The following is a 22,102-nucleotide window of genomic DNA, read 5'->3' as shown; positions in this document are numbered from 1 at the left end:
CACACAACAGCAACAATTATACTTTCTCCCTCGGAGCAGCTGGTGGGTTCCAGCCGCCTACCTTTTGGTTAGCAGCCTAGCACTTAACCATTGGGCCACCAGGGCTCCTACCACAATTATACTACATGAATACAATTAAATACTAAGCAGCCATCACAAAGAATTAGGAAGGTTTTGTGTAGAGAAATAGAATACTCTCCAAGGTACATACACCTGGTTAAAGAAGAAAGGTTCGGGACAGTGTGCAGTTGCTATGTTTGTATTAAAAAGGGAAAAAGATAAATATTTGTGTGTATGTAGAAATATATAAAATATCTTAATATCTTAGACCAATTATAAGAAACTGATTAATTCCTTGTGTAGATGTGACCTGGGGGGCTAGAGAGGTGGGCATCTTTATACCTTTTTATCTTTTGAACTTTGAGCTATGTGAATGTCTTATTCCAAAAATGAGTACAATTGTTAATTTAACAAAAGATTTTTGCAATAGTTCAAGTCAAAGATAGCCTAATCTGAGGCAGCAGAGTTGGAGAGGAAGTAAATGAAACTGAGAGCTGTCCATCAGAAGCATTTAAAATATACTGGGGGAACTGCAGCTTCAACTGCGCCCAATTTTGTGCTCTCACAAAGGAGTTATCCCTAAACCACAGCACAGCCTTAGCTTGTTCTTTAGACCACTAAGAAGTGGAATGGGAGTAGAATCCGGTGTCGCCTTCCTCTTTTAATTCTTAAGCTAGCTCCTCCCATCCTTTCCTTAAATGTTTTGCACAACCAAAGTAATTTCATGGGTGAGATTATTCGGGAAGAAGAAAAAGGTTGGTTTCTTGTTCATATATATACATCCTGAACTCTCACCTACTGGTTATGTGGAGACCTGTGAAATTTATATGGCTTTAAGTGCCTCAGAAAAGGACAGGAACTTGTTACACTCTCCTTCACTCATATCCCACCACCTAGTGAATGGAGCAAGGCCTATGAGGTCAGCACCTCTGCCCACCCTCACTCCTGGCCAGGCTTCACTACTGCTCCTTCCCTCCTAGCTTGCCCTCTTTCTACACCCCATTTCATTTTCTTTGTCTTGGGTTTATCCCTGCCAGCATTAGTGTCTGGATCTGTGGGGGATGCCCCGCAGCCAAAGCCGGAGAACCCTGCCATTTTCTGACAACGACAGGCAGCAAGGATTTCTTTGTCTCCTAGTCTCTGTCTTCGGCTCCAGTGGGGCAACGGCTGCAGCTTAAGACTCTCAGGTCCAAGCCTGGCGCTGCCCGCCTCAGGCCCACTAGTCTTGCAAACACGGTAGGACTCAGCGCTGACAAGCAAGTATACTCGAGGCTCCTGTAGAGGCCAAGTGGGAACCCGCAGGGGCGCGACAATCGTCACTGCGCAGGCGTCAGTCTTCCTTTCTTGACACTGCAATTCCCATGAGGCCATGCACCATCTCCTGCCTCGCTAAAGCAGCCGAAGAGCTCCACAGGCTCACAAAGGGCTCAGTGACTTGCCGCACTGCACTATGGGATACACAGTCCAATAAAAATCGTCGGGTACAAAACTCCCGAAAAGCTCACGTGTTTACTTTGTGTCGGGGCTTCAAAGAAGAGGAGTTATAAGATTTCGTCATTAAACCGCGACGAGACAGGCGGCGCCATCTTCGAACTTGGACTTCCGGAAGGACTTTGGTGAGGGTGAGTGTACCGCAGCTGGGTGTGCTGGGGCCCCTACGATTACTCCTCCCCCTTCTTTTTCTGTAGATATTGAGAACCAGCTCCCAGCTCGGCTATTCCCTCTCCGCACGGCATCGCGACCTCTACTCTCTGCGCTCCTATAGAAAACCATCACGCTCCCCACCTTCCTCACAGTGGCAACCATACCTCTCCCCCATCTCTGCTAACTACGATTCTTGCTCTCTTCCTCCACCGCCACACGGTGTCTGTAATAAGGCTTCTTGTGTCCACGCCTCGGCACTGCTTACGTTGCGTCCCTCGGACCCAACGAAACTACAGTAATTGCTTCGCGCTAAGTCCTCAGCTTTAGGAAAAAAGCCAGGCTTCGCCTCCGGCATAGGCTAGTGATGAAAGCTGCCCGCATGCACAGAACTGAGGAAAAGCAGTCGGTCGCCCCTAGAGTGGCTGCGGGGGGTCAATCTCCTCTTTGAGCTGTGTCCCAGTCCTTCCCTCGATGAGGCTCTTCTACCCCGGGGGTTGTTCCCCGCGCGCTGCAACCCCATTGGCGCAGCCAAGGGCCAGTTACGTTTCCGTGTCCAGTCCCTTTATCCCGCGGCAAGTTGGCTGTCTTCTGGGGAAGGTAGAGGTGCGACTTCGACCCCACGGGAGGTAACTCACTTTGTTGGAAGGGTGTAGGATATAGCCAAGGCTCTTCCCCCCATCGATATATTGTTACACAAACATGTTACACTTGAACCATTGTTACTATTTTTGCCACCCTTTCTTACCAGTTGCAGTTATTTTCTCGATAGTTTTCTTTAAGCTGATTTGTTTTTAAAGTTTAAACGCTTTAGTCTCGATCTGAGCAATATGGATGGAACCATGGGTTTCATGGCTACTTACAGTTTTTTATGCAAGTTAAAATAAAAATACAACTGGTAAAATAAAATGTTTATCCTTGTACCATTAAAATCATCTTGCATATCACCAGCTGTACTTTAGGAACACCTTGGGAAATAGCGTGTTAGACCAAACTGTGTGTTTTAAGTAATTCCATATTTGAGGCACAGTGTTACTTAATTTTTTCTTTGGCCAGGGAGGTCAGACTGGCAACCTGGAGCAGCTAGGCTAAGAGGCAAGCTGGGGTGCAAATACAAGATTTTATAAACCTGCCAGTACAAATTTCCTAAACACTGCCTTCCCTTTACTGTGCATCCAAAATTTGTTATGAAATCATGAATAGAAATTAAGCACCACACCTTTCTCTTGCCTTCCATGAGAAGTGAATCCTTAAATTTTTGTACTTTGAATAAGTCATGTAGTCAACAAAGTTTAACTATTGCATTTACTATGTATCAGGTGTGGATACAATGGTGAACCAGATAGGTAAGATCCCTACCTTAGGAAGCTTTCAGTGAAGGTAAGTATGAAACACAGCAACACACAAACCTCCACTGACAAACAGGTGATGGTTCCACATTAACCGGCAATCAAACCCATGTCTCCCACATAGAAGGTGAGACTTCTACCACTGAACCACCAATGCTTCAGGCTTCAGCAGCGCTTTCAGACTAAGATGCAGTAGAAAGAATAGCCTGGTGATCTCCTTGCAAAGATCAGCCAGTGAAAACCCTGTAGATCACAGTGATCCGATCTGCAACAGGTCATGGGGATAGTGCAGGACCAGGCACCATTTCGTTCCGTTGGGCATGGGAATGCCATGAGTTGGACTGAACAGCAGCTAACAACAATATGTTTATATCAGTGGAGTAGGAAATGCCTTTTTAAGACGTGAAAAACAGAAGCCATAGAAGACAAGATTGAGAAATTTAACTCATAAAGATTAAAAACTTAACTTTAGTAAGAAACGTTGTAAACAAAGTTAAAAGACAAGTAGATACAGGGAGAATATATTCTCAACATAAATAACATCCACAGATCAATAAGGAAAAGACAGTCCCATGAAGATGTGAAATATATGTGCATAGGCAATTCATAGATGACGTTTAGATGTCCAACATATAAAAAGTTGCTAACCACTCATCAGGGCAGTACAAATAAATGGAGAAGAATTCTTTCTCCCATCAGGTTGGCAAAAATTAAAAAGATTGGGTGGCAAATAACAATAAGGGTGTGCATAAAATGGGTGCAGATATACAGAAGAGAGATTAGGAAGAAAGGCCTGGTGATCTAGTCCCCAAAATCAGCTAATGAAACACCCATGGATTGAAACTGTCCAATCAACATCCTGTCTTGGGGATGGTAGGGGACCAGGCAGCATTTGTTCTGTTGTGCATAGGGTCACCATGAGTTAGGGGCCAACTCAATGGCAGCTAACAAGAAGAAATATAAATTGGTTTTCATTTTGGTGAGCTGTTTGGCAGTATCAGTTAAATTTTGAAACGTGCATACCCATCAACCCAGTGCAATAATTCACTTCTTATGATTATTAGAAAAATAATTTCTCATTAATGGTGAGATTGCACTAGAAGAGTCATTGCAGTATGGTTTGTAGATGTATTGGAGCCTAATTGTCCATTAAATGGGGAATGTCTAAACTATAATTCTGTGGACCACCATACAGCAGCTAAGAAGAATGAGCTAGATCAATGTATACTGATATGGAAACCCTTTAAGACATAGGTAGAAGTTCTTTTCTGTTTAACCAACTCCCTTTGTTAACTGACATTTCATATTTCGACTGTAAAGCATACAGGCCCATGCCCAAGGGACACTGAATGCTTGAAGCTTGTAGATTTCTATTGGCCTGGGCACTTTGCACCCTCAAGTTGAATGCTTGCCAAAAGTCATTGTATTAGTTCCTAGGGTTTTTGTTTTTTTTTTTTTATGTCAGTTGAAGTTGCCATGAGTCAGGCAATGGGTTTGGTTTTGGTTTTTGGTTTGGTTTGGTTTGTCATTATATAGATGTTGTGTATATTTCCATTTAGAGAAACTTGAGTGTGAAAAGTTACTTCTCTTAAAACTAAGTTGAAGCAGGTGGATACACAAGTGTTTTATTGTTGTTCTTTATATTCTATATGTATTTTGTAGATTTTTTAAAATAACTAATAGTTGGGTAAAAACAATTCTAGATAAGAAAAGAGAGCAAACTAAGTTGAGTGCTTTGGAAAGAGAAAAGGGTGAGCTTGCAGTTAAGCAAAAAGGTGCCAAATAGGTGTGATTGACACAACTGTAAAAGATGGAGGAAAATTTGTAAATATCTGGAGGGTTACTGCACTTGAATTGCTTCTCAAGGGAAGAAAGTATTTTATAAAACAGTGGTAGGAGTGCTGAAAGGTCAAGTTAAACGAGGTTGAGAAGAATCCCTTGGATTAATTGACCTAGTGATTATTGGTGACTTTTTTTTTTTTTAGCTTCAGTGACGAGTTGGGGCAATATTTGAATTAGAATGAAGCAGGGAAATGAGAACATCGAGGACAGACGGTTCTTTTAAAAGTTTGACTATGGGAGGGAGAAAACCAAACCCACTACCGTAGAGTGGATTCCTACTCATGGCAACCTTACGGGACAAGGTAGAACTGCCCCAAAGGGTTTCCAAGGTTGTAAATCTTTATGGAAGCAAACTGCCACATCTTTCTTCCGAGGAGCTGCTGGTGGGTTTGAACCACTAACTTTTCGGTTAGCAGCAGAGGGCTTTAACCACTATACTACCAGAGCTCCTTTGAGAGGGAGGAGGATGGTATTGGGGGGCATAATAGTATGGAAGGATAGTTGTACGTGCCAAGATGAGAATGTTAAACATTATTTAAATGCTGTTTAGAAGGAGCAAATGGAAATGGTGAGGATGATCAATAACTCAAGTTTCCTCAGAAAGTGGGAGAATAGAGCTAGAACACAAATCCACAATGGGAAGGTTTGTTTGGACTTAGAAAGTGGCCAGTTAGCCACTTCATTGTAGTTGGATCAGTTGCATGGAGTGTTAGCTTACTTGACAAGAAATTGAAGTATTTCTCATCTAATGGTTCTGTTTTTTGTTTCAGAAATCAGAGGCAAAATCATCTGCTGAGATCCAGGGGATCTGACTAGAGAGAAGGTGGGATTGCCAGCCCTCAGCAGTTTAGGTACACACATACAGAAGATGGATGGTTGGATTCATCTAGGGTTTGAATTTTTGCCAGACCAGTGGAACAAGCAGACAAAAAGAAAGGAAGTTCAGAATATCAACAAGAGACTGATTAAAATGAAGGAATCTAAGCTAGACAGGGTGTGGCTGACATGGGGAAAAATTAGATGGATCAGCAGATATGCCTTGATATGGTTGAAGACTCAGTATAGTAATAGTGGTTGAGCAATCTACCTGTATTGATGGGAAAGTGTGATCAGCTAGTGGGATGGGTTAGTGATTTTTGGAGGTTAAGAGATTTTGAGTGATGAGGTCCAGGGTGTGACAGTGGAGTGGATGGCAGTAGTTTAGTTGAGTGTTAATGAGCTTCAAAGGAACAAGTTTTTTCAAGAGGAGGAGGACTGGTCTAGAAGTAGCACTGGAAAGGAATTGAGAAGGTACTGATCCTACTTTTTACCCTGAAGTAAGTGGCCTGTGAGAGAATGAGCAACCTCTACTTGAGGGCCTGGAAAACTAGCAACTTCTTTTCCTGGAATTTTTTGCATCCAAGATTTTGAATATGATTTAGGATTGGCCAGTCGGATGTGCTCTTGGAGAACTTGGATTTGGACTAGGGAGAGGCCAGCAGGGAGTTACTCATTTTGCTGATGAAGATTTTGGCAAGGGTGTGGTTCTAATCTGGTAGCCGGAAAAGCCACTTCCCCATTTAGTCAGGTGGCTTTCTGATTATGGCAGTGGCTGTAGCAGGGGCTTGATTTCGCAGGAGGCTTCCCACCATGATTGATGAGAGGCCTTATGGCTCTTGAACTAGCAGCTATAGCAGTAACTTCTCAGTTTGACAGTCAGTTGTTCCTAAACTGTTTTTTCCTTTAGCTCACCCAGTGCTCTCATATGCAAGTGATTCTCAAACTTAAGTGTACATCTCAATCACCTGAGGGTCTTGTTAAAACGCAAATTGCTGGCCCAATCCCCAGAGTTTCTGATTCAATAGGTCTGGTATAGGGTTGCTGTGAGTCAGAATTGACCCGATGGCAGTGGGTTTGGTTTTTTGTTGGTATGGTACTGGAAATTTGCATTTTAAGAAATTCCCAGGAGATGTTGATGCTGCTGGTTTTGGTACCACACTTTGATATCCACTGATGTGAGCCATTTACCACCTTGTAATAAATCCCTTTCTGCTTGAACTGAGTAGGGAATATTCTGATCTAGCTGAGCCTTGACCAATATAACCAAAACCAAACCCATTGTTGTTGAGTCAATTCTGACTCACAGTGACCCTATAGAACAGAGTAGAACTGCCCCATAGGGTTCCCGAGTAGCGGCTGGTGGATTTGAACTGCTGACCTTTTGATAGCAGCCGAGCTTTTAACCACTGTGCCACCAGGGCTCCTTACAGTTGTTTTATTCATGTCTTCTCTATCCTTACCTACTTGATCTGTCAATGACTAAAAGAAGTAGTTCTTGTATTTCTTGAATATTTTGCTATATATATTTTGAGGCTATGTTATTTGATGTCTAAAATTTCATGATACTTGTGTGTTTTATGGGATTTGAAGTTTTATTCAGTATAAAGTTCTCCCTTTTTGTCCCATTTAATACTTTTCTCCTGTTCAACTTTGCTATCACCATCAAAGTTACTTCTTTTCTCTTTGTTTACGTTTGCCCTGTATATTTTAATTCATCTTTTTACTTTCAGCTTTTTGAGTGACTTTGTTTTAGATGTCTTCTAAAAAGTGTAGTTGTTTGGCTTTTGACTCAATCTGGATCTTTATTCTTTTAGTGGATGAGCTTATTTGGTATATGTTTATTGTTATAATACCCAAAAAAAACCCAAACCCACTGCCTTCTGATTTCTATGCCTATTAGTTATTTTGGAAGGAATACAGTATACTCTGTTTTTAGTTCTACTAAACATCTAAATAGTATTTAAAAGCCAATATTTTCCAATTTATCAACCTCAGAAACAAAATCAGGATACTTCCTTTGTTTTAGTCTCTAGATTAGTCTAAGATTATTAGTCTGACTAGTCTCAGATTATTGGTTTTTTTATGTGATGGGGCCTTTAAAATTTTTCAGTTAGGGTCTGTGTTGTACTATAATTACCATAGTTATTTAAACCCAGTTTGATGTTTCACTGGGTTAAATGCTTACTGATAAGCTTTTCGTATCACAGCTTCTCCATTAGAAAATTCTTTATTTTGATGTAGCTTTCAGCTGGCTATGTAGGGTCTCCAAATAGATTTTTTTTTTTAAAGTCGGGGTGCCTAAGTGTTATAATTCCTGGAATCTTGCATGTTTAGAATGTCATCCTGTTGCCTTTACATGAATGGCATCCTAGTTAAGTATTCATAGGTCACATCCTTTCTCTCAACCCTGTTTATCTTCTGCCACAAAGTGTTACTGAGAACTCTCGAGGCTGACCTTTTTGTTTTGCAAGAGACATGTTTCTTGAGCTGAGACACTCACTGTTTTCTTTTGAAATTTAGTACCTTCACTGGGATAAATGTTGGTCTTGAGGGTTCTTTATTGATTTTTCTCCCCCTTTTACACAGTGGCCTTTTTCATTTATAGGCTGAGGTTTTTGTTTCAGGAAAAGGATTTTTTTTTTTTTCCTGTCCTGTTTTTTTATTTAAGGAAATTTTCTTCTGCTAACTCTTTAAAGGTTTTTGTTCCTGTTCTCTCTCTCTCTTTTTTTTTTTTTTTTTGCTTTCTTCTTTAGAAACATCAATTTTTCATATGTTGGCTCCATCTATATCATCTTGTTAATCGCTTTTATCTCTACAATCTGTGTGATTTTTCTCAACCCTGTCCTTCTTATCTCTGATTCACTTTTCAGCAATATAGTTTCTACTTGTTGCTTCCCATATGGTTTTCATTCCTATAATTTTATTCTTTTACTCAGTTTGTTTTCTTACCTTGCTGTTGTTTTAGCTCTTTTTTTAACCCTTGCATCTCCTTTACTCTCTTGTTTTCTTGGATCCCACAGTCTCATTGGCTTTTTTGAAAGTACGAAAGTTTTGTTTTTGGAGCAGTTCTTCAAAAAAGTACTCCCCCCACCCCCGCCTTTTTATTCTCTCTACAGTATCTGTACATAGGTCCTGTGTTGGATCCTTTTTTTTTATTGCTAATTCTGTATAGGTATTTCTATCAGGAAAGAAACCCTGGTCACATAGTGGTTAAATTGCTCAGCTGCTAACCAAAAGGTCTGTGGTTCTAACCCACCAGCCACTCTGTGGAAGAAAGATGTGGCAGTCTGCTTCCGTAAAGATTACAGCCTTGGAAACCTTATGGGGCAGTTCTACTCAGTCCTACTGGGCCTCGATGAGTCAGAATCGACTGAACGGCAACAGGTAGTTCTATCAGGACTTGCTGTTTACCAAAGAACAATGTGGGTGGATTCTCACTGACCTCTGTTTACCTTTGCACTGTTATATTGTATTCTTAGCACTTGAGTTATAAGGTTGGATATTGTTATCGTTTATAATCTGTTTCGACTGTAGCTTTTTCAAGGGAGACACTGGGGAACTTTAATTTGTATAGCATTTCTTATGGTATTTGTATTAGCACACTTTTCCATTGAGATTGATGAACTCTGTCATTAAGGCATGTATAGCTCTATGGGGATTCTCATCTGGGACTTGAGCTTTTTTGCCTCCTTTGTCATAGACAAACAGGTTATTCTGGCAAAAAACTGTGGAGTCGTATGTTGCACAGGTTTTTGGTTTGCTATTTTATCTGTGTCAGGGTACCTTAGTCCATGGTTATATAGCTGACTTTTTCTGGGTTTGAAGAAAATGAAGATTGAGGACAATTTATTCAATGTGGATGTGGCTCCTTACTCTAATGGGAACTTTAATTGTTTCATGGCCTACCTGCCTCTCCCATCCAGGTGAAAAATTGATGGCAGGATACCAGGGAACTCTCTAACTTCCTCTCAAATCTGTTCCCTGGCTAATATTCACAGAGATGGCTTTTAGCTCTAGGCATCCTCCTTCAGTTCGGTCTAAATTTTATACAGTAAGACTTGGAAAAGCCAGAACCTGTCAGAGAAGGAAAACTCAAATATTTTCCACTAAAACAAGGGATAATAAGACTACACCCTGTCAAAGGCAGAAAACTTGGAGACCCAGAAAAACAAGGCAGAGCTGTCAAATTCTGGCTGTCATGGCTTTCACTGTAGTATCTTGCAGGTATTCTTTATAGTCTATGTTAGCAAGTTGTGGCTCTTTCCTAGATTCATAATAGGCAATTTTTTTCTTTCTTGCATTTTTTTTTGGGGTGGGGGGGAATTTGATTCATTTCACTGGGCTTCCGGGTGACTAATTATATATTCACTACAATATTTTTACAAGAAACTTCATGATCTTTAAATTAGATAAAGCATTTAGCATAGTGCTTGGCACAGAGTACGCATTGAGCAAATGGTAGGTAGCTTTTATTACTATTTGTTCATTGTTCCACCAGAATATTAGTTCCCTGAGGATGGGAACCTTGTCTGTCTTGCTTATTGCTGTATTATTTGTGCCTGGAACAGTGCCTTACATATAGAAAGTGCTTAGTAAATTGTTGAATGAATGAATGATCAGGGAGCTTGAGGGTCTGGTTGTGGGGATAAGCGGAGGAAAGACAGGAAAGTAGAATAATCTGAGCCAGTGGTGTATGTAAGCAAGGTGATTAGCTTCTGCCTTCTACTCATTTGTATGTCTCTGTATGCAGGGGCAGCCATTTTGGGGGGTGCTGATGGATACCTACGGGGTCGGCTGTGTTGCTCTGGGGGAGGCCGGCCCCGTGGGGAACATGACTGTGGTAGACTCTCCTGGTCAAGAAGTGCTAAACCAGCTTGATGTCAAGGCCTCTTCAGAAATGACAAGTGCAGAGGCCTCCACAGGGATGTTACCTACCCCTTTACCTGGATTTGCGGATTCTCCTGATAAGAGGAGGTTCCCTCTAGAGCAGGAAAGCTTCTCCAGACTGGAACAGCAAGGTATGTACCTTGTCCTTGCATCTATATCTCTTCCCTCCTAGCTTAAGATGAAAGAGAGGAGGTTGAACTCACAGGATCCAAACCTGTGTGTGGTGTGATGTGTTCCAAAGAGGTTTCAGCAGGGGTTGACCTGAGCTCTGGTCCCATCTCACAGACCCATATTCTTCTCTACAGATCTTTCTTCAGAGATGTCAAAGGTCTCAAAGCCTAGGGCCTCAAAGCCTGGCCGGAAGAGAGGTGGTAGGACACGAAAAGGCCCCAAAAGGCCCCAACAACCTAATCCTCCATCAGCCCCTCTGGTTCCTGATATCTTAGATCAATCCAACCCTCTATCCACCCCCATGCCTAAGAAACGAGGTCGAAAATCCAAGGCAGAGCTGCTACTGCTGAAGTTGTCAAAAGGCCTAGATCAGCCAGAGTCTCCACCTCCAAAGAGGCCCCCTGAGGACTTCGAGACCCCTCCTGGGGAACGACCCCGCCGAAGGGCTGCCCAAGTGTAAGGATTGTGGGACACGGCATGGTGGAGGGAGGTTGGGGTAAAGGGGTCAGGGTGGGGCAGATGTTGGAGAACTGAGAAGACTGTGATGAGGTATCAGGTAATCAGGGTTGGTGTCTGGGTTCTAGGGACTTGAACCATCTTTTAGCTCTTACCACAGTGACTTTTATCTATTGCTAACTTCGTTTGTCTAGGAAGCTTCCATTCTGTATCTTGCACCCAATCACATTTTCACAAACTCCTCCTAGCACTTCCTTGTTACTTTATGGCCCAGTACGTATCAGTTATATATGCCCTTCCATTGTTTCCCCTTGCCCTCTGTGATCTGTGACTGGTAGAGTGAAAAGTGCATTGGATTTTTGGAAGACCTGGGTTCAGAGTTCACATCTGTTGTCTGAATCATCTTGGCCAAGTCATCTAACTTTCCTGAATTCCTGTTTCTTCATCTACCAGAGGGGAAGGGGAAATTAATACCTGCTTCACAGGGTTACTGGGAGGATCCAGTGAGATAAGAATCAACCAAGTATCTGGAGAAGTGGGCTGTCAGTTAAGTATTTGTGAGTGTGGCTCTGACTCTGCCCTGTCCCACAGGGCACTTCTGTATCTTCATGAACTGGCAGAAGAACTCTCAACAGCAATGCCTGCTCCAGCGTCCTGTCCTGAGAGCACCCAGTTGAGCAGCCCCACCAAACTGAAGAAAAGCCAGCTGGAGGCAGACCCTCAAGGTGGGGGAGGAGAGGATGATACTGCACAAGATGAAGACTTTGTTCTCCAGGTGGAGGCTGAAGATGAAGAAGAAAGTGAGATCCCGAGTGAGAGCTCATCTGACCCCGAGCCCGCAGTGCCTGCTGTGCTCACAGTGCCCGAAGTGCCCACAGTGCTCACGGTGCCAGAAGTGCCCGCAGTGCCCGAAGTGCCCGCAGTGCCCATAGTGCCTGCAGTGCCTGCAGCTCCTCCAGCTCCTCGAAGCGCCCCCCGAGGATCCACTTCAGGGGTAACCCAAAAGGAAAAGAAAATGGACGGGAAACAGTAGGGTTATTAGGGGGTCAGCAGGGCTCCCCAAAGGATAGCTTTGGCCTAATAACTCTGATGGCCAAATAGGTAAAAGAAGATATGGACAACTTTAAAAACAGTCGAGATATTAAGGAGATGGGGGAGGGGGCTAGTAAACAAGATTATTCATTCATATATTGAATTGAGTGTCTGTTCTGTCCTAGGAAACACAAATGTGAATAAGAGAGTCCTGCCTCAAAGAGTTCAGTGTGATTAGTGCTATACCAGGAGTGGTATATAGAGGAAAGGCAATTAACTGATTAGGCGGCACAAAGAATTGATAGTTGAGCTGGGTATTAAAGGGGTGAATAGAAATTTCCCCAAGAGGATGGTTTTCTCAGAAACTGATTATGGCTGGAGCATAGGGCCTGGGGTAAAGTGGTGAGGGAGAATAAATTAGAGAGGATGAAAGAACTAAGATTGGTAAGAGTATTGTGTGCCATGCTGAGTGAATGCCTTTCATCCTCTAGGTTACAAGGAGCCAAAAAAAGTTTCTCAGTAGGAAAGTAACATGATCAGTTAGGAAAATAGGTCAACCTGCAGCTGACAATTAGAAGACAGCTGCAGTTATCCAGGTGAGAGATAGCGAAGACTTGAACCAAATAGTGAAGGAAGAGAAGGTGAGGGAACAGGTTCAAGAGATGTATAAGAGAATTAACAGGACTTGGGAGTTGACGGAAAGAAGTTGAGCGGGAGTTTTTAGTTTAGATTGTGCTACTGTGCACTGACCTCTGGAATACAGGAAGAGTGAGAGACTTGAGAAGGGGTGAGGTAGGCAGAGGAGATTGATGAGTTCACTTTTTGACATGTTGAATTGGATGAGCCATGGGTCACCCCACTGGGGATATCCAGTAGCCAGTTATATATATGGAACTAGTGCTTTCCTTGCCTAGAGTGCAGAATTTAAGGGAGCACAAAAAACTTAGTGATCAGTGTAAATGATATTTCAATGTAATATTTTAAAAAACAAAAATGCAATAAATCTATGATGAACAAAATACCGAAATTTTAAATGAGGACAGGAACTGTATTTCTGATTTTCCCTTTTGCCTCAGTCTCTAATGTGGCTCGGCACAACACTGTATGGGTCTAGAACTTGTAGAAAAGTTGAGACTGAGAAAAGTTTACATTTACATTTACTGTAAATTTGATAACCAGGGTTAAAGATGGTAGTCAAAGCTATGGAAATGGATGCAGTCATCAAGAGCACGTGTATAAAGGGCTGAAAAGAAGAGAGGAGGGACTCTGGGGAATACCAGCATTGAAAAAACCAAGCAGAGGAGGGACAGCCTGCGAAGGAAACTGAGAAGGACTATTAGAGAGGTGGAGAGACTATCCCATGGGGTAGGACTTTCAAGAAGCAAGTGAGTGTCCTCTGAATCAAATGCCATGGAGATATCGAGGAAGATGAACAGAAAATAGTTAACGGATTTTGCAATTTTGATGGAGGAGTAAGAGCAGAAGGTGGTGAAGTTATTGTAATGGTTGAAACATAAATCTTTTTAAGATGCTGATAGGGCAGAGGCTAGAGAGAAAGTAATGCCAAGGCAAGTAAAGCAGATGAAAGCTGGGAAAGATGGCTCCTGGGGACTTCTTCACCAGCCTATAAAATTGTTTTCTTTACATTTTCTTCAATTTCATCCTACAGAAGCAGAAGCCACACTGCCGAGGAGTGGCTCCCAATGGCTTACCAAATCACATCATGGCTCCTGTTTGGAAGTGCTTCCATCTCACCAAGGACCTGTGAGACTTGGGAGTGGGAGCTAGGGATGAAAGGGTGGTGTTGGAGTGCAGAGGTTGATCTTGAAGTGGGGCAGTGGGAAAAAGAGGGCACTAACAAGGCAGAAATTCCTCAGTTGCACTAGCCATATTTCAGGTATCCAATAGCTAGTGGCTACTATATTGGACAGCACAAATATGGATCATTTCCACCATCACAGAAAGTTTTACTGGACAGCAGTACTCTAGAATTTCTCTACTCCTTCGCTAATGCTGCTTCTGTGCCTCTAGCCGAGAGCAGAAGCACTCATACTGGGAATTTGCAGAATGGATCCCTTTGGCCTGGAAGTGGCACCTGTTATCTGAAATGTAAGTTGAAGAGACATCTCTGAAGCCTGGGTGGGAATGGCACTTGGAGAGGGAACAGTGCAGAGGGCTCTGATGTATTTTGGGAATCCTGGAATTGGAACTTTCCCAACTTCAGGCTGTTCCGTTTGCCTTCCCGCAGTGAGGCAGCTCCTTACCTGCCCCAGGAGGAGAAGTCTCCGCTTTTTTCTGTACAGCGTGAAGGGCTTCCTGAAGATGGCACACTCTACCGAATAAATAGGTAAAGATTGCAGCTCAGCCCTTTTCTGATTCTAAGAGACAGAAACAGGAAAAACAAATGTTGAAAGGGATGACGGGTTAGCCATATTCTTCCCTTGACCCTGATCCAGTTGGTCTCAAGGTGTAAGAGTTTTGGCTAGAGCTGGTCTGATCTCTGTCTCATCACTGCTGGCCAGACTAAGGGAAGCTAGGGAGATACCAGATGAAACGAATTTGCAAGGCCACATCCACTCAGACCTAGACAGACTGGCCCTGGAAAGAATACTATAGTAAACCAGAATGAGCAGAGCATCATCTTTCAAGATGTTCTGCAGCTGGACAGACTTTGGGGAGGAAAGGAGGAAAATAAAAGCGCTGGCTAAGGAGTCTTCTCACCTGCAGACTGTTCGTGATATTCTGACCCTTACTTAAGCCAGTTCAAACTAGCACCAGGTGCAGCTTTTGTTCTGCCCTTGTTACTTTTTATTAATTCCTTTCTTCATCCCATCTCTGCATTCCTCTAGATTTAGCTCGATCACAGCACACCCAGAGCGCTGGGATGTGTCCTTCTTCACGGGGGGACCACTCTGGTCTCTGGAGTGGTGCCCAGTGCCAGAGGGGGCAACAGCCTCGCAGTATGTGGCTCTGTTCTCCAGCCCTGATATGAATGAGACACATTCACTGAGCCAGCTTCATTCGGGCCCTGGGCTGCTGCAGCTCTGGGGCCTTGGGACCTTGCAGCAAGAAAGCTGGTGAGGTGGGGCTGGGACACTGCCATGGGAGGGTGGTTGAGAAAGAGAGAAGGACGGGGGCTGGGCAGTGTAGGTGGAAGGGCTTGGACTGGGTTGAGACAAATGGAGCACAGGCTCTTGCAGCCCTGGGACCCTCCTTCCTACACATTCTCCCCTTATGCTTTCTCTTCGCAGTTCTGACAACAGGGCCCACTTTGTCTATGGGATTGCTTGTGATAATGGCTGCATCTGGGACCTCAAGTTCTGCCCCAGTGGAGCATGGGAGCTTCCAAGCACCCCTCGGAAGGTACTTCCCATTGGCTTTTGGGATGACCCTAAGACTCAGAGCCAGGACAAAGGCCCCGGGAGTTCTCAGAGTTGGAGGAAGGGAGGTTAGAGACTAGTGGGTGGAGCAAGTTCATATCACATTTCGGGGGAGCAGGAACCTCAACGGTTTAGTGAGAGGTGCCTGAGGGCAGCCAGCTCAGCACAGATCTGGTCTCACCCTCTAGGATCCTCTCCTGCCCCGGTTGGGTCTCTTGGCTCTTGCCTGCTCAGATGGGAAGGTGCTTCTGTTCAGTCTGCCCCATCCTGAGGCCCTGCTGGCTCAGCAGCCGCCAGGTGAGTAGCACAGCAAGCAGAATGGGGCTGTTGTAGGGGTGGCCAGAGCTTAGCAGGGCCTGTCCATGTCCCCTGAAACTCTCCGGACATACTCTCTCCAGTACAGAGCCTTGCTCAGCCACATCTCCTGTTCTGACTTTGCACTTTGTTATTGAGCTCTCTTGGTCAGCAGCCTGCAGGTAGTCCTTTCTCTTGCAGTGTTACAGCTGCACTTTTCCAGCACATTATCTTCTTAGCTCCCTCTTCTGCCTGTTTTCACTCTGTGCTTGCAGGCCCTTCTCCCTCTTACTGCTACAGGTAACTGGCTGTGTAAAGGGCAGCTGAGGGCCGGGGCTGACTGAAGGGGCTCATCAGCCCTGCTGTGCTCTTCTTGCTCCCCTAATCCTATTCCCTGCTTCTCCTGTCCTCATCACCACACATACACACAGACACATACAGTCTCTGTTGCAAAGAAAGGGAAAGAATATAGAGCTGAAGATGAGCAAGAAGAGGAAGGGGCCAAGAAAGGGCAGCTCCTGGTTGTTGGATTTGTCAACAGTACTGCATATTTAGAGAAGAGAGCACCCAGATTCGGCCCCTGGGAAGCTCCATATTTGGTGATCTGGTAAAGGAGGAGTGGGTGGAGGAGGGAAGAGGGCTTGAGGAAGTGAAGACAGGAAGCTAGGTAATGCTTTCAGGAAGTTGGCCTATGAAGAGGAACAAATAAGTGAGAGTGGTGGCTGGAAGTGAATGTGGAATAAAGGAAGGGTTTTTTTTTTTTCTTTGTTTACATGTGAATATGGGAATGACACAGTAGAGAGATAAAGATGGATAATGCAGGAGAAAGGAGAAATAACCAAATGAGCAAAATTCTGGAAAAGGTTAAAGAGGAAAAGAAGAGAGCAGAGTAGAGGGATTAGCCGTTCTGATAGGAGGAAGGATACTATCAGGTATAGTGGAAGGAGAAAGGATGAGGCCAGATAGAGGTGGGTTTGTTAATTTAGAGGTAAGGAGGAGAGTGCTTTCTCAACAAAGTATTAAGAGAAGGTCATTATCTAAAGGGTTATGGGAGGGAAGGCTGGTCTAAGAGCAAGGCCTGGTAGAAGGCCTGGTTAGGATGCTCTGATCCACAGCATCAGTTACTGCTCTTCTTCCCTCACAGATGCGATGAAGCCGGCCATCTATAAGGTAAGTGAGGAACTTGCTACCTTAACTGGGCGCCATCTTCTGGAGCTTCTTCCTGCTGGTTCCACAGTGAATCTCTTTCTGCCTCTGAAACTTTTCCCCATTCTGTTGGATTAAATAGTAGGTATCCCTAACCCTAGTCTTCTCTCCTCTGTCCCTGCAGGTAGAATGTGTGGCAACCCTTCAGGTGGGGTCTGTGCAAGCCTCAGACCCCTCTGAGTGCGGCCAGTGCCTCAGCCTGGCCTGGATGCCCACCCGGCCGCACCACCATCTGGCTGCTGGATACTACAATGGTAAAAACCAAAACAAAACCTAAGGAGCTATTGCTCTCTATATGGGCTTGATTTCTGGTGGTTGTTTCTTTCTTGGTTCAATACTGAGTATTTTATAAATATTCAAGCAATATAAAAAATACAAAGAAAAAAGTTACTAGAATTTTTGTACCCAAAAGTAGATGAACATCATTTCATGCAGTTTTCTATACATATATAAAGAGATTAGATGGAGAAATGTATAAAAATGGGATCATATTATATAAAACCAAAAACCAAACCCAGTGCTGTCAAGTCAATTCCAACTCATAGCGACCCTAAAGGACAGAGTAGAACTGCCCCATAGAGTTTCCAAGGAGTGCCTGGCAGATTCGAACTGCTGACCCTTTGGTTAGCAGCCATAGCACTTAACCACTGCGCCACCAGGGTTTCCATATTATATAAGCTATTTTAAATTAAAAGGTATTAAATTTAATTATAGTTTAATTGTATAGAAGAAAAGACACTGAAGTGGAACTGAAAGAATAGCTAAAGTAATAAATGTTCTCTCACCACAAGAGATACTCGTTCCGTAGGATAGTTTTTAAATTAAAAAAAAAAAAAAAGTATAAATAACATTAAGTAGTTGGAGTTAGTAGCTTGTTTTTAGATGATAGTTCACTTTCTAGACATGGTCTGTAGACTTCCTGCTAGGGAGATAAGGAAATCAGTACTGTTGTACTTCTTCCTATCATCTCTTTCTCCATCTTTAAATTGTTTTTCTTTTGGTGATGCTTTTCTTCCATTGTAGAGGTACAGGACACTTGATGCTGTTCTGCTATCTTAATTCCCGAAGTTACTTAGTCTTAATTCTGTATTTAAGTGATTGAGTGTCTCCACCAGTCCTTTTTATCTCATCCTCCTCCTTTGCTGCTGAATTATTTATGTAGCTTAGCTGTAATTCAGGGACTCCCTGGGTGGTGCAAATGGTTAAGTGCTTGGCTGCTAACTGAAAGGTTGGCAGTTCAGACCCGCCCAGAGGCACCTCCGAAAACAGGCCTGGCAGTCTGCTTCTGAAAGGTCACAGCCATAAAAAACCCCATGGAGCAGTTATACTCTGCACACACAGGGTCGCCCAGAGTCGAAATCAACTTGACAGCAACGAACAACAACAAAGCTGCAATTCACTCTTAATAAGTTTTTAAAAGAAAGCCGTATAGGTGCTACATTCTCAGAGTTTTTGTATGAAAGAAGTTTTAGCCCTTTCGTATCATATGTACTACAAAAAAATTTTTCCAGCTATTGTTTTTAAATTTTTATCTTTATCCAAGTTATGCCTTTGATTACCTTCCCCCCTGCCAGTCTTGTATTTAGCTTTTGGGTCAGCTAAGTCTGCCAGGCGCTCCTTGGAAACACTATGAGGCAGTTCTACTCTGTCCTATAGGGTCGCTATGAGTCAGAATTGACTCAATGGCACTGGGGATTGGGGAAGTTAGTTTCTGTTTGTCCATTTGTTTTCCCACCCTTTACATTTTGTTGCTTTTTGCCCCTTGCCTTTTCTTTTTGTCTTAGAGCAGGGGTTGGGAAACTTGTTGTAAAAGGCCAGATAGTAAATATTTTAGGCTTTGTGAGCTGTGTGGCTGTTGTTGGGACCACTCAACACTGCTATTGTAAGGGTAAAGTAGCTGCAGACATTAGGTAAACAAATGGGTATGCCTGTGTTTTTTTTGTGTGTGTCCCAGTAAAACTTCATTTACCAAAAGAGACAACAGGCTATATTTGGCGTATGGGTTGTAGTTTGCCAACTCTTGTCCTAGAGGGCTTATGAGTTTTTAAAATCCCTTTACTTTTGTTTAGTAGGGTACATTCAACCTGTCATCTTTAACTGCAGATTCCAGACTCAGCTATTACTTTTTTATTTATGAGAATTGGGGCTAAAATATCAGATTGACTAGTTATGTCATGGAGGAAGTATTGGGTAGCTAATCATAATCCGTATACCCTTTCATAAGGGTTTAGATCTCAGGGTAGGAGACAAAGGTGTCAGGAACCCAGAGAGAGAAATTAGAGCAAGGAAGAGAGAACCTATCTTTGATGCCTGTGCATTCTGTCTCTAACTCAGGCATGGTGGTTTTCTGGAACCTTCCCACTAACTCGCCCCTGCAGCAGATACGGCTCTCTGATGGCTCCTTGAAGCTCTATCCCTTCCAGTGTTTCCCAGCCCATGACCAGGCTGTGCGTACCCTTCAATGGTGCAAAGCTAACAGGTATAGAATAGGAGAGTTGTGGAGGTGGAAGGGAAGACTGGGGCGGGCTAGCTGACTTTTCCAGATTTGTGAATATTTGATCTTCTCCCATCTTTTCATAGTCATTTTCTAGTCTCTGCTGGGAGTGACCGGAAAATCAAATTCTGGGACCTTCGACGACCTTATGAACCAATAAACTGTATCAAGCGCTTCCTGAGTACAGAGCTGGCCTGGCTGCTCCCCTACAATGGTGTCACTGTGGCTCAGGACAACTGCTACGCCTCGTACGGCAGGGTGGAGCCGGGAGGCGCTCTGGGGACAGGCCCAAGGGGCTGGGGTGCAAAGAGTGTCAGATGGTTGCGGGGAGAGGAGGGTTAAGAGTCATTTCACTGAAATGATTAAAATTTTGGGAGGATTGAGGATAAACGATTAATTTTAGAAAAGGAAGGTTTTATTTCTCTTTCTCTTACAGTTATGGACTCTGTGGAATTCATTATATTGATGCTGGTTACCTTGGTTTCAAAGCCTACTTCACTGCTCCTCGAAAAGGCACTGTCTGGGTGAGCCCTCTCTCTTCCACAATCTTCATTACACAGGACAGTATTGATTTAATCACCTAGTGGTCGTCAAGAAGAGGCAGTAGTTTTTGATAGAAGAAGGAAAAGATAGGTGTGTGGTAACTGTATCAGCAGGGACATGGATTTTGAGAAACTCATTTCGTTTGTGTGTATGTCTGTCTTTCCCCGCTTAGACTGTTACTAGTTGCCAGAACTGAATGAATATGAATGAATGAATGAATGAAATCTGTCTCCTCCTATTAGAGTCTTTCAGGATCAGACTGGCTTGGGACAGTAGCTGCAGGAGATATATCCGGGGAGCTCATTGCAGCTATATTGCCTGATATGGCCCTGAACCCAATAAATGTCAAGCGGCCTGTAGAGCGAAGATTCGTATGTATATGAATATCTGGTGGCAGCACCATCTGTTAGATCCTAATCCACGTGCCTTCCCAACTCCTGGTAGTACCAAGCCCTAATACTATCCCTTAAAAGTCTTAGCACAGAGTTATAGAGAATGTTCCCAACCCTAGTGCATCTAAGCATACTAGTACTGCCTTCCATCTTTAAGTCTGTCCTGCCCAAAACCAGTTTCCTCTCCCCTTACCTTTGTTCTGCCTTCAATATTACAGAACCTAATCTGGTCTCCTTTCTAGCCTATATATAAAGCAGATCTGATTCCGTATCAGGATGGCCCTGAAGATCAAGACCACTATTCTGCCTCGTCAGGGGCTCCAAACCCTCCCAAGGCTCGAACTTATGCTGAAACTGTCAGCCATCACTATTTGCTCTTTCAAGACACAGATTTGGTAAGTTGGGGCCAGGAGAATGGGTCCACACCCATCATTAGAAAAGTTAGAAACCTTAATCCTTGTATAGTAGAGAACCCTAAGGAGTTCCACCACAAAGATGGAAGACTAAGAAGCTGCTCACTTTCTTCTCCCTCCTCCAGGGTTCGTTTCACGATCTTCTTCGTAGGGAACCAATGCTTCGCATGCAGGAGAGAGAGGGCCATTCTCAGCTCTGCCTGGACAGGCTGCAGCTGGAGGCTATTCATAAGGTAAGAGCCCGCCCTCTCTCTTCTCTGCCCTCCACTCTTATTTTCCCCCCAGCTGTGGGCCTGTGATTAAATGACAACTAAGGACAGAATGCAGCTTTGGCAACCTTATCCTCCAGAGCATGGTAGACATACCTCATTGATTGTCTTCTCATTCCTGCCTCTCCACCCCGGCATGGCCCTATCCTTTTAGATTATGGCCCATTTTTTTTTGTTCATTTAGTTAGGAGTCACCCAAAGTATGGGCATCTCTTTTTTTTGTCTTCTGTTCACAGGTACGTTTCAGCCCAAACCTGGACTCCTACGGATGGCTGGTATCTGGGGGGCAGTCAGGGCTGGTTCGGATCCATTTTGTCCGTGGACTCACCTCCCCACTGGGCCACCGTATGCAGCTTGAAAGCCAAGCCCAGTTCAATGCTATGTTCTAACTATCCTACTCCACTGAAGGGCTTGGCTTCCCTCCAACCAGCCATTGCCTTCTGCCCAGTTCCTAGTCTTGGTCCACACAGGACCCTTGGAATGAAGTCTACCAAGAACAAATGGCCCCCAGGCACAGAACCATAGGACCTGGGGCCTTTCTGGATAGTTATGCTGCCCAGGCCTGGACCTTTAGGCCTGTTTCCCTGGGACTCCTTAGATTCCTCACCTTCTGCAGACTTCTCCTGTGATCACAGCCTCGTGTGGGCAGGGGAGTGCTTTCTCCATGAACCCTCAAGGCTCCTCAGCCTAAAATTATGGTTCACCAGAAACACTCAGGCCTGACCTAGGCTTGGGAATCAAATTGCTCATATTGAGCATATTGTGAAGTAGGTAAAGCCAAGTAAAGGTGCTGGGTGTTTTTGAGATCACATGTGAGTGGGTGTTTGGAGAATTGGAAAAGGTATCTGCATGAA

The 22,102-nt window shown here is 43.8% G+C and overlaps 1 protein-coding gene across 7 annotated transcripts; it reads left to right on the top strand.

Annotated features, from left to right (window-relative positions):
* The first annotated feature begins 1,441 nt into the window (after positions 1 to 1,441).
* Positions 1,442 to 22,057, top strand: GTF3C2 (general transcription factor IIIC subunit 2). 7 transcript variants are annotated; one of them, XM_049903225.1, is made up of 21 exons: positions 1,443 to 1,682; positions 3,021 to 3,081; positions 5,663 to 5,743; positions 10,462 to 10,729; positions 10,904 to 11,225; positions 11,817 to 12,219; positions 13,927 to 14,021; positions 14,289 to 14,366; positions 14,506 to 14,604; positions 15,107 to 15,334; positions 15,509 to 15,620; positions 15,826 to 15,934; positions 17,076 to 17,101; positions 17,262 to 17,391; positions 19,472 to 19,616; positions 19,718 to 19,879; positions 20,068 to 20,155; positions 20,417 to 20,545; positions 20,809 to 20,961; positions 21,105 to 21,212; positions 21,485 to 22,057. In XM_049903225.1, the coding sequence occupies exons 4-21, from the start codon at positions 10,486 to 10,488 to the stop codon at positions 21,635 to 21,637; spliced, it is 2,784 nt and encodes a 927-aa protein (XP_049759182.1). In that variant the 5' UTR covers positions 1,443 to 1,682; positions 3,021 to 3,081; positions 5,663 to 5,743; positions 10,462 to 10,485; the 3' UTR covers positions 21,638 to 22,057. The 7 variants fall into 7 exon arrangements, with proteins under 7 accessions (XP_049759185.1, XP_049759186.1, XP_049759182.1 ...); XM_049903228.1 differs by lacking the exon at positions 3,021 to 3,081 and having other exon boundaries at positions 1,442 to 1,682; positions 5,663 to 5,715; XM_049903223.1 differs by lacking the exon at positions 3,021 to 3,081.
* Positions 22,058 to 22,102: the final 45 nt, after the last annotated feature.

This window comes from Elephas maximus, chromosome 12, assembly GCF_024166365.1.
Source record: "Elephas maximus indicus isolate mEleMax1 chromosome 12, mEleMax1 primary haplotype, whole genome shotgun sequence".
NCBI lineage: Eukaryota > Metazoa > Chordata > Mammalia > Proboscidea > Elephantidae > Elephas > Elephas maximus.
This window is presented reverse-complemented; position numbering and strand designations above follow the sequence as displayed.

What these genes read in the sequence shown, in the direction of transcription:
- GTF3C2 (XM_049903229.1), top strand. Translation starts at nt 10,486, where the DNA reads ATGGATACCTACGGGGTCGGCTGTGTTGCTCTGGGGGAGGCCGGCCCC. An exon ending in TTCCATCTCACCAAGGACCT is followed by an intron (nt 14,022 to 14,288) that starts GTGAGACTTGGG and finishes CTGTGCCTCTAG; the next exon opens with CCGAGAGCAGAAGCACTCAT. An exon ending in CTCGAAAAGGCACTGTCTGG is followed by an intron (nt 20,156 to 20,416) that starts GTGAGCCCTCTC and finishes TCCTCCTATTAG; the next exon opens with AGTCTTTCAGGATCAGACTG.